General features: G+C 37.1%; 1 protein-coding gene across 4 annotated transcripts; it reads right to left on the reverse strand.

Annotated features, from left to right (window-relative positions):
• Positions 1-789: 789 nt before the first annotated feature.
• LOC122402838 (nuclear transcription factor Y subunit alpha) lies at positions 790-8,177 on the reverse strand. Of its 4 annotated transcripts, none has more exons than XM_043405964.1 (7): positions 8,086-8,177; positions 6,864-7,173; positions 6,660-6,796; positions 6,296-6,469; positions 3,407-3,498; positions 3,161-3,305; positions 790-2,949 (listed from the first exon to the last, which is right to left on the reverse strand). In XM_043405964.1, the coding sequence occupies exons 2-7, from the start codon at positions 7,153-7,155 to the stop codon at positions 2,878-2,880; spliced, it is 912 nt and encodes a 303-aa protein (XP_043261899.1). In that variant the 5' UTR covers positions 7,156-7,173; positions 8,086-8,177; the 3' UTR covers positions 790-2,877. The 4 variants fall into 4 exon arrangements, with proteins under 4 accessions (XP_043261899.1, XP_043261900.1, XP_043261901.1 ...); XM_043405965.1 differs by lacking the exon at positions 8,086-8,177 and adding an exon at positions 7,744-8,049 and having other exon boundaries at positions 6,678-6,796; XM_043405966.1 differs by lacking the exon at positions 8,086-8,177 and adding an exon at positions 7,744-8,049 and having other exon boundaries at positions 790-2,764.
• Between the last annotated feature and the right edge of the window lie 4,612 nt (positions 8,178-12,789).

Genomic DNA, 12,789 nt, shown 5'->3' on the forward strand with positions numbered 1-12,789 from the left:
CGGAAGTCGTGCCGGACGAAAACTTGATCGAAGACGAGGAAAACGAGACCACGCAAACTGTCTATCATTCCGATTATTCCAAAGGTTTTCTAATCTCTTTTAATAAATAATTCCTAACCTAATTCCAACAATATTTTATCAATAAATCAGAATCCTAAAAATTGGGGAAAAAAAATGTCCAGTTTCCGGGTTTCCGGTTATCAAATTACTTGAAATTACTTCTTTAAGCTATTTCTTAACTATTTAATTACTTTTACTTAATACTGACGAGCAATTGCGATTTATTCTGTTCAAATATTCCAAATATGATTTATAAAAATTAGGCGATTATTCGCCTCGTACAAAGATACATGGAAGTGAAGACATCCGTTTGCCGGAAGACTGGATCATATCGGAAACGATCCAACGGAAATCGTACAGAAATCCGTGGAAAATTGCAACCGAAAATCTGTTACGTGTCCCGAAAGGCGGGAAACCAGCGGACAATTTAAAACCAAATCACAAAGAAAGAGAAATTCTTCGTGTAAGGTAAAAAAAAAAAACAAATTATTTTGTTCGATATCGATTACATATTGAGAAAAGCATAAAATTACATTTTATAATAAGCGATGGAAAATTTATTGAAAGTACATTACTTGAAATAATCGGATCACTTTTTATGGATAATTCAGGAGAACGAATCATATATTTTACACTTTATCCAAGATAATTAGAAGATCATTTATCTATAGAAATAATTTTATTGCCAAACGAGTTGGACAACCATTGAAAATTAGCATTTCATTGATTCGTTCTCCTGAATTGTCCAGAAAATTGATCTGTCGATTACTTTAATTAATTCATTCTTGCTAAACGTTTCACTCGTATCGGGCATGTTGAAACTTTCATGATATTCATTTAATAACAAAACTATGCGATCTTCGAATTATTTTGAGCAGTGTATTGTAAATAACGTTTGATAATAATACTATTCCTTTCACTTTTATAGAATGTTTTGTTTTCTACAGGAATTTTTATAGAAACATCTTTACCACGTAGCTTTCGCAACGTTTGTTACAATTAGACTGCGGATCTTTATACAAAATTAATAGAATTAATGAAACAAAAGCTTCGCAGAGCCTAAAAATAATAATTCGTATTCTTACTTTAAGTATTTCTCATGTTTTTGCATATTAAATGCGTTCTGTAGTTTCTTGACGATTAAAATTACCCACAAATGCATTTCCGCAGTCTGGTTCTAATCATTCATAAATTAATGCATTTGAGAATCGTTCGCTCTTTCAGAACCGGTGACACAGAGTACGATGCCACAATTGATGCTACGGGTAATAAAATAATAGAAGAGTGTCTGTTGGGAGCACCGTTACCAATCGAACCAAATATATACGCCAGGCCCACTGTCCGAACGCTCCAAAGTTTTAACAGAAAAGAAAATTGCCCATCCGTCCAACATATTTTGATTCACCTTCGAAGTGAATACGACGATAAGAAATTCTAAAAAGAAAAATCCCCAACGCACCCATTTTCAGAAAGATTTAATGGAAAATGAGTATTAAATTGTAGGCGAAAGGAACAAAGGATTGTTGTTCTGCTTACGCATACTTAGTTCCGTTACAAATATATTATTTCCTATTCTCACCAGACTTAACTATTATCTTACAATTCTTCGCGTCCACACTGGGGGACACTGCAATATATTTCGAATCTTACATTTATAATTTTACAATTATTTACAAGCCCGGCTTTGACCAAATAAACGTCTTCTTTCTTTGCCCGACCATTTGTGAAAGGTACTATATTCGATTGCGTGGAATACATCGAAATGTTCACAAGTTTTCGATTTCACAAGAATCTAACCTTTTTCTAATTTTAGAAACGTGCAACATGTATTGTTTTTATAAATTTCAAAATGAAACTTCAAAAATCTGTGAACATCTGCTATATTTTACATAAAAGAAGATTCACTTATAAATTTTGAGAGATTTCGATAGCTACTCAACACATTACCGGCCGATAGCCTATCAATCGGCTGTTTTACCGACCGATGGCGTATTAATAAACTTCTTTACCGACCGACGGTTACCGGTCGGTAAAGTGTTAAAAGTAATAAACGTTACACACCGATCGACCAAAATATCAACACCTCGAGATTAGATACGTTATTTACAATAAGCCACTGCATAAAATAAGCAACTTCCTTACAATATATCCTTAACAATAATCTATCTTCCATAAAGCTTTCCATTAGACTAAATTAATTGTACTAGCACTCAAAATTGTACAAAAAGTCTTATCGGCGGACGCGCACACTCAGCATCATAGTTCATCGTTACAATGGAAGGTTAAGATTAATTCGTTTATAAAATCTATTCTACAAATGGTACCCAGCACGTAACAAATAAATTATAGTTTTCAGTCTCTCGATCCAATGTAGCGATACGTACGTCGTATGAAATTTTATAAATATTAAAAATCTTACATCCGATATGTTACACTGCCAAGCCTTCCTATGTACAGAACATATCTATGTTAATTATATATAATTAAATTGCGATATACCGTTTTACAAATTTCAATTCAATTTTTTCCGTTGTATCGCGACAATGACGCTACGCAATAATATTATCAAGTATGGTGTTAGGCTACACGCAAAGAGAAATTAAAAAAATATACGACTTAAACAACTTTTACAAACGTATTATATACAACCTTGATAACTCTTCGCGGCTTCTTGTCCATAAAAATTCTACCTGCACTGAACCTCCTATCAAGATATTATTTACAAAATGTCTTTCGAATGATTACGTAAAGCAGGATTTCGTCACAGACACATTTTCCCTTTTTCACTTATTACAACACTCCGTCCAATTTATCTATCTACATTAAACGATTGTTCGAGGTAACAATATCATCCTCAGAGATCATATCCTGAAGTGGTATACCTGGTTTCTGTAAGAGTTATTAAAAAACACTTAATCTTAACACATTACCGACCGATATTAATCGACTGTATTACCGGCCAACACCTACCGACCGATAGCGTATTAATCAACTGTTTTACCGACCAACGGTTACCGACTGATGGCCGATTAATCGACCGCTACCGGCCGGTAAAGCGTTAAGAGCTACGTATTTTCCGATATCAAACATTTTCACTTACCTCGATGACGATCGTGGAGGCCATGTTGTCTGTGTCGTGGTACTGTACACCCACGTTCGCTGCCGCGATCGCTATAGTACGAACGGTGTTGGTGCTGGTCGATGACGCGATGTGCTGGGTAATCATGGAGTTTTCATTCGTTCTACTGGAACCATTACACTCTTATATGCGTAAAATATGAATGAGACACTGTGCTTGCGTTCTAGCGAAAACAATCAGAGCTATGTGACATATATAGCAACTTACTTTCGCTTCTTTACCTGGCCGGAATGGAAACGACCGCCTTCGCCACGAATTCTGTTCATTGCATGCCGATGACGGGATTCGTGCAGGTATTTCTGCGACAGAAGATTAATTTAAATACTAGCCTTCAGGAGTCAATAAAAAAAAACGCCAAAAAGGTAAAAAATTGTTCCCTTTTTCATTGTACATTATATGAAAGGTTCAGCAAATTTAACCGGGCCATTTTCCATAAGATCTGTGCGGGGTCCTTTATTTCAGAGCGAACCAAGGAATTTATTTAACGGAACAACATTGCGGCTTGTTTTAAGGTTAATTCCAGAAATTCAAATGTTGATTAACACTAGAAAGACTGAAACTTAGTATATACCTATATTGGCCAAAAGCAGTCAAAATGACTGCATCGTGAAAGACTAACTAATGTGTAAAGAAATTTGTTTAAAAATAATTTTTAATATTACGTTATAATATTATGAATTTAAGGCGCAGAAATAAAACAAACAACTTGAGACTACAGGGTCAACAATTAGGGTGAATATCGATTCCGACCAGGTGGGTCCCGATCGACCTCGTCTCGAGCCTCGACTCTTACACAGGAAAACAATCGAGTATTGTTCCACAACTTCCTGTCTTCGGTGTTTTTATTCCTGTGGTTGCCTTTGGAATCAATTCTTTTCGCTCGATCATGATGCATTCAATCGATGATCGATAACCTTCTTCTTGCGCTTTCTACCGACGATGTGATATCAAAATGGAGAAAGAAACGTCGATGGATAGTGTGCACTAGGTGTTTTATAAAACGTGAAATTGAACATAATTTTCGATAATTGATAGTGATGTTGATCTAATCGTTTAATACGTATTGCCAGACAGACCTAACCCAGACATAAGACAGACATAACCCAGACTTAATTCAGACTTATTCCAGACCTAACCCAGACCTAACCCAAACCTAGGTCTGGGTTACGTCTGGGTTAGGTCTGGATTAAGTCTGGGTTAGGTCTGAATTAAGTCTGGGTTAGGTCTGGGTTAGGTCTGGATTAGATTTGGGTTAGGTCTGGGTTAGGTCTGGATTAGATTTGGGTTAGGTCTGGGTTAGGTCTGAATTAAGTCTGGGTTAGGTCTGGGTTAGGTCTGGATTAGATTTGGGTTAGGTCTGGGTTAGGTCTGGATTAGATTTGGGTTAGGTCTGAATTAAGTCTGGGTTAGGTCTGGATTAGATCTGAGTTAGGTCTGGGTTAGGTCTGGGTTAGGTCTGAGTTAGGTCTGGGTTAGGTCTGGATTAGATTTGGGTTAGGTCTGGGTTAGGTCTGAATTAAGTCTGGGTTAGGTCTGGATTAGGTCTGGGTTAGGTCTGGATTAGGTCTGGATTAGATCTGAGTTAGGTCTGGGTTAGGTCTGGATTAGATCTGGGTTAGGTCTGGATTATATCTGAGTTAGGTCTGGATTAGATCTGGGTTAGGTCTGGATTAGATCTGGGTTAGGTCTGGATTAGATCTGGATTAGATCTGGGTTAGGTCTGGATTAGATCTGAGTTAGGTCTGGGTTAGGTCTCATTTACACTGTTGTTGTATTTTGTAATTTCCAAGTGTATGACTTGGTTTGGACTCGAAAAAATGTCGAATGGGACTTGACGAACAATGCTTTTAAGTGTTTTATTTGAAATTTACCTGTTAAAATAAGTGTTTTATTTACACTGTTGTTGTATTTTGTAATTTCCAAGTGTATGATATCTGTTTGGTTTGGACATTGAAAGAATGTCGAGTGAGACTTGACGAAGGTGCTCCTGAGATCAAAATTGATGTCGAATCACACTCGACATAGGAGTGCAAAGGGTTAAGATAATTTGGATTATTAACTAATCCAGACCTAAACCAGACGTAACCCAGATCTAATTCAGATCTAATCCAGACCTAACCCAGAGCTAACTCAGATCTAATCCAGACCTAACCCAGACCTAACCCAGATCTAATTCAGATCTAATCCAGACCTAACCCAGAGCTAACTCATATCTAATCCAGACCTAACCCAGACCTAACTCAGATCTAATCCAGACCTAACCCAGACCTAACCCAAATCTAATCCAGACCTAACCCAGACTTAATTCAGACCTAACCCAGACCTAACCCAGACCTAACCCAGACCTAACCCAAATCTAATCCAGACCTAACCCAGACTTAATTCAGACCTAACCCAGACCTAACCCAGACCTAACCCAGATCTAATCCAGACCTAACCCAGAGCTAACTCAGATCTAATCCAGACCTAACCCAGACCTAACCCAGATCTAATCCAGACCTAACCCAGACCTAACCCAGATCTAATTCAGATCTAATCCAGACCTAACCCAGAGCTAACTCATATCTAATCCAGACCTAACCCAGAGCTAACTCAGATCTAATCCAGACCTAACCCAGAGCTAACTCAGATCTAATCCAGACCTAACCCAGATCTAGGGTCTGGGTTAGGTCTGAATTAAGTCTGGGTTAGGTACGCCCAAATCGACAATTTATCATGTACTTGTATGTTATCATGTGTTGGTAATCGAAAAAAAAATGAAAACTGTTATTTCAATAGAGAGTCGAACTGGTCATATAAGAAATTTACTCAATTCAATAATAAGAGTGATTTGATTATTTAAAATTTCCCAAGCAGTCAAAATGACTGCTTTTTTGGGCAATATAGGTATAACACATATATATATATACCGGAAATGAAGGAGGGGAGAGGTAACTACAATTATTAATAAACGCATTTATATGTTGTGCAAAATGTGACAAAATTCTAAGAAATTGTGTCATTATATACATAATTGTTTTTCTAATTGAAATTAAAAAGCAGTCAAAATTACTTCCTTGGGCAATCTAGTGTTAAATAATAACGAAACAAACTTACGGGTCTCTCTTTCGGTATTTTTCCTTCTGCTTCTAGTTTAGCACGAGCCTGACGACGTTTCAATATGCGCCTATACTGTTTAGCATTTACGTACAGCGGTTCTTCTTCGAAAACTTCAGCATTTGGCAACGCTACCCTTTGGAACTGTGTCTGCCCACTGTTTCCAGGGACCATCTGATCGTCAAAGATCGAAACATATTATTAAATTTTTTAATAGAAATATAAGTTTCAAGTATCGATAAATTATATATATTTCTTCGTTTCAAAGTAAAAACATTGACAATACTGTTGCTCCGTAATCACTACAAGTCAGTATAATATATGTACACAGACTATGTAAGTGAAAGAGACGTTCTAATAGTACCATGACAACGTTTCCTGCCTGAGATGCTGCTGCCGTAGGGCTAGCCAAAGGCTGCACCGGTGTCGTAGTCGCAGCAGTGGTGGTAGTCTGCGACGTCGTACCAGCGATTTGCATAAGATTTCCATTGATATTAATTACTACAAACAGCGACAGAATTAAAACGTCACCTTTGTAACAACATCGCTGGAAAAAAGGTCTATCTACCTGTAGGTTGCGCCTGTTGAACTTGCCCCTCCAATTGAACCGGCTGATAAATATACGTTTGCCCATCCGGTGTTTGTATGATCTGCGGCGTTTGCGGTTGCTGTATCACGATCTGCTGGCCCGTACTGGTTAAACTAGACACCGGCACCACTTGTATCTGTCCGTTAGGCGCAGCTACTTGTATAGCCTGCGGCAACATCATCGCCTGACCCCCTTGGCCCATTTGAACTACCTGGACGGTCCCCCCAGCATTCCCAACCACGACTGCCTGTCCCTCTCCCAACTGATCCATCGCGAGTCTTTTCTAACTCTAAATAGAGAACATAGTGTTATGGTAAAGCAACGATAGGTGTATTTACAAGGTTCTGACTCACAGAAAAGATATAATATTGACGTAGATTGATGTAGAATGTTAATTGTGGTCATCTAAGAGATAGTTGTTAATTGTAACGTTAACTAAGACGTTCTCTTTGATTAGATTTGTCTGGATCGACGCTGTAATTAACAACTTTCTCCTAGATGGCAGGAATTGATACTTTGCGATATGCATTGACGTTATAACCTCAGACTTAACATTAAATAGTAAGTTGGCGAGTATAAATTCTTTAATAGAATAGAAATAAGTAAAATTTATGAACGAAACAAAGGTAATGGCTTTCTATGCACAAATGGCTACATTATGAATCATGTAGAAACACTGTCGTCCTTATTGGGCAGAACGCAGATAAATAGAAATGAAAAGGTTAGATTCATCGAGGTTTGTCCCATAGCGGCTGGCGATCGTCGATAAGGATCGCCAACGTGGCTAAGCACATTGGGGGTCCGAGGGCCCCACGTGCCGGAACGACAGAGAATCGAGGCCAGACCGAGTAATCATCACCTTCTGTCGCGCAGAGACCGCTTCCTAACGATGTTGTATCCCGTTCTTTGCGACATGGTTAACCTCGTATCCTCCGGATGGTTAACGTGCGGAGATACGAAACGAGGGACGAGCGGATCGCGAGGTAGACGGAACGCTACGTGCTCGTTAGCGAACAACGCGGATTTCCGACGAGAAATACCCGTTCTTGGCAAACATGGCCGTGCTGAAAGGCTTTTCGAACGTCACCGAGAGGCGAGATCGCACTTGGAACGGTTCGCGGAACGAAAACCACGGTTATTCCGTGCAACCGTGCGCGACCGTACGTGTACCCCGGTGATGTTTGATAATTTGTGGACTTACATTGGATATTTTCGTGGGCACTTTCCCAATGATTGGTCGGCAAATTGAGGACCAATGGTCGGCGATAGAGAGTCCTCGGCTCTTGTGTATTGGTGGCACTGAACGGGGGGACCTGCCAGTACGATAGCAGCCCGATGCCAGACCGGTCGATGCCCCTCCGCTCCACCACGCGCCCGACCAATCTACTCGCTTTACTTATCCCCACCACCCGCTTCCCGCGCTCTCGTTGAACTTCGCGCGTACCTCGCTGCCTCGTTCCCGCTTCTTTTTAAATCGATACAACCAATAGCTCAGATAAAATTTTATCACGATGAACCGGATCATCGCCACTTATTCAATTTAATTTCAAACACAACTACCATTGCAGACTGAAACACTTTTATTTAAATTTTAACAATATGCTATTATCAATTTTGATGTTTTATATAACATATTTGGTTTAAGTAAATTTTAACCATTTTCTTTTATTTTAGGTAACGATAACCTGCATTACAATGCATTATAATTTAACGTGTAACTTATTTAATGATTATTTAATGATAGTTTTTAGCGACTCATTCATGCGAATAATAAATATTTCTTCTTTCGTACCTTTCATTCTTAATGTTTGATATTACTATTTTAACACTTATATTACCAATTTTGATGTTCTATATAACATATTTGGTTGAAGTAAATTTTCACTATTTTCTCTAACTATGAGCACTGATAACCTGCGTTACAACTTCTTTCAACGTTTGACTTATTTAACCCGTTACCTTACAACGACGTCTTAGAGACGTGATAAGTCTGTCGGGCCAAACATGAATAAGACGTCTCAGAGACGTGACAAGTCTACCGGGCCAAACCTTGGTGTCGCTTTTGGCACGCACAGTTGGAAATTAGATCGTAAGGCAAGGGGTTGATGATTATTTAATGATAGTTGTTGTCGACTTATCCATGCGAATACTAAATATACTTTTATATAAATGTCAACGATACGCCATTACTAATTTTGATGTTCTATATAACACATTTGGTTGAAGTAAATTTTCACTATTTTCTCTAACTATGAGCACTGATAACCTGCGTTACAACTTCTTTCAACGTTTGACTTATTTAACCCGTTACCTTACAACGACGTCTTAGAGACGTGATAAGTCTGTCGGGCCAAACATGAATAAGACGTCTCAGAGACGTGACAAGTCTACCGGGCCAAACCTTGGTGTCGCTTTTGGCACGCACAGTTGGAAATTAGATCGTAAGGCAAGGGGTTGATGATTATTTAATGATAGTTGTTGTCGACTCATCCATGCGAATACTAAATATACTTTTATATAAATGTCAACGATACGCCATTACTAATTTTGATGTTCTATATAACACATTTGGTTGAAGTAAATTTTCACTATTTTCTCTAACTATGAGCACTGATAACCTGCGTTACAACTTCTTTCAACGTTTGACTTATTTAACCCGTTACCTTACAACGACGTCTTAGAGACGTGATAAGTCTGTCGGGCCAAACATGAATAAGACGTCTCAGAGACGTGACAAGTCTACCGGGCCAAACCTTGGTGTCGCTTTTGGCACGCACAGTTGGAAATTAGATCGTAAGGCAAGGGGTTGACGATTATTTAATGATAGTTGTTGTCGACTTATCCATGCGAATACTAAATATACTTTTATATAAATGTCAACGATACGCCATTACTAATTTTGATGTTCTATATAACACATTTGGTTGAAGTAAATTTTCACTATTTTCTCTAACTATGAGCACTGATAACCTGCGTTACAACTTCTTTCAACGTTTGACTTATTTAACCCGTTACCTTACAACGACGTCTTAGAGACGTGATAAGTCTGTCGGGCCAAACATGAATAAGACGTCTCAGAGACGTGACAAGTCTACCGGGCCAAACCTTGGTGTCGCTTTTGGCACGCACAGTTGGAAATTAGATCGTAAGGCAAGGGGTTGATGATTATTTAATGATAGTTGTTGTCGACTCATCCATGCGAATACTAAATATACTTTTATATAAATGTCAACGATACGCCATTACTAATTTTGATGTTCTATATAACACATTTGGTTGAAGTAAATTTTCACTATTTTCTCTAACTATGAGCACTGATAACCTGCGTTACAACTTCTTTCAACGTTTGACTTATTTAACCCGTTACCTTACAACGACGTCTTAGAGACGTGATAAGTCTGTCGGGCCAAACATGAATAAGACGTCTCAGAGACGTGACAAGTCTACCGGGCCAAACCTTGGTGTCGCTTTTGGCACGCACAGTTGGAAATTAGATCGTAAGGCAAGGGGTTGATGATTATTTAATGATAGTTGTTGTCGACTCATCCATGCGAATGCTAAATATTTCTTCTTTCGTACCTTTCATTCTTAATGTTTGATATTACTATTTTAACACTTATATTACTAATTTTGATGTTTTGATGGTCGATTGTATGAGTTAGATGAATTGAAAGATGGACCAATGGATCTAGGTCCATGCCCACTTGGAGAACAATGGGTTCAAGCAGCGAAACCCATAATTCAAAAAAAGAATAAATAAATATAACGAGGGAGAAATAGAGGGCTTGCTCTTAGCAATTCCGATGTAATAAGAGAAGTACATAATTCTTTTTCAAGGCAAACACTGTTTGAATATGACTCGAAAATAGCATCTAAAGACGATGATGTTTTTCATTTTGTAAGTTATATACCGATTGATACTAATTTTGATGTTCTATGTAACATATTTGGTTGAAGTAAATTTTAACCATTTTCTCTAACTTTGAGCACTGATAACCTGCGTTACAACTTCTTTCAACGCGTGACCTATTTAATGATTATTTAATGATAGTTGTTGTCGACTTATCATTGCGAATGCTAAATATTTCTTCTTTCGTACCTTTCATTCTTAATGTTTGATATTACTATTTTAACACTTATATTACTAATTTTGATGTTTTGATGGTCGATTGTATGAGTTAGATGAATTGAAAGATGGACCAATGGATCTAGGTCCATGCCCACTTGGAGAACAATGGGTTCAAGCAGCGAAACCCATAATTCAAAAAAAGAATAAATAAATATAACGAGGGAGAAATAGAGGGCTTGCTCTTAGCAATTCCGATGTAATAAGAGAAGTACATAATTCTTTTTCAGGGCAAACACTGTTTGAATATGACTCGAAAATAGCATCTAAAGACGATGATGTTTTTCATTTTGTAAGTTATATACCGATTGATACTAATTTTGATGTTCTATGTAACATATTTGGTTGAAGTAAATTTTAACCATTTTCTCTAGCTTTGAGCACTGATAACCTGCGTTACAACTTCTTTCAACGCGTGACCTATTTAATGATTATTTAATGATAGTTGTTGTCGACTTATCATTGCGAATGCTAAATATTTCTTCTTTCGTACCTTTCATTCTTAATGTTTGATATTACTATTTTAACACTTATATTACTAATTTTGATGTTTTGATGGTCGATTGTATGAGTTAGATGAATTGAAAGATGGACCAATGGATCTAGGTCCATGCCCACTTGGAGAACAATGGGTTCAAGCAGCGAAACCCATAATTCAAAAAAAGAATAAATAAATATAACGAGGGAGAAATAGAGGGCTTGCTCTTAGCAATTCCGATGTAATAAGAGAAGTACATAATTCTTTTTCAAGGCAAACACTGTTTGAATATGACTCGAAAAAAGCATCTAAAGACGATGATGTTTTTCATTTTGTAAGTTATATACCGATTGATACTAATTTTGATGTTCTATGTAACATATTTGGTTGAAGTAAATTTTAACCATTTTCTCTAACTTTGAGCACTGATAACCTGCGTTACAACTTCTTTCAACGCGTGACTTATTTAATGATTATTTAATGATAGTTGTTAGCGACTTATCATTGCGAATGCTAAATATTTCTTCTTTCGTACCTTTCATTCTTAATGTTTGATATTACTATTTTAACACTTATATTACTAATTTTGATGTTTTGATGGTCGATTGTATGAGTTAGATGAATTGAAAGATGGACCAATGGATCTAGGTCCATGCCCACTTGGAGAACAATGGGTTCAAGCAGCGAAACCCATAATTCAAAAAAAGAATAAATAAATATAACGAGGGAGAAATAGAGGGCTTGCTCTTAGCAATTCCGATGTAATAAGAGAAGTACATAATTCTTTTTCAAGGCAAACACTGTTTGAATATGACTCGAAAATAGCATCTAAAGACGATGATGTTTTTCATTTTGTAAGTTATATACCGATTGATACTAATTTTGATGTTCTATATAACATATTTGGTTGAAGTAAATTTTAACCATTTTCTCTAACTTTGAGCACTGATAACCTGCGTTACAACTTCTTTCAACGCGTGACCTATTTAATGATTATTTAATGATAGTTGTTGTCGACTTATCATTGCGAATGCTAAATATTTCTTCTTTCGTACCTTTCATTCTTAATGTTTGATACTATTTTAACATTTCTATATTTGTTCTTTCTAAGTCAGATATTTTATACTTCTAATCAAAATGTTTAACGGAGAAAAATAAAAAGTTCATACTTGAGGAGTTTTCTGATTATTTCTCTTATCGCTGAAAGAATACATGCAATTGCTTATCAAGATATCGGGCGAGGAGTGAAAATATTACTCTGATAAAAGCTTTTTATTTCTCATTTTATCAGTGCGAATATT

Source organism: Colletes gigas, unplaced genomic scaffold (assembly GCF_013123115.1).
Source record: "Colletes gigas isolate AHSC1104 unplaced genomic scaffold, ASM1312311v1 Colletes_gigas_Sc00040, whole genome shotgun sequence".
Lineage (NCBI taxonomy): Eukaryota > Metazoa > Arthropoda > Insecta > Hymenoptera > Colletidae > Colletes > Colletes gigas.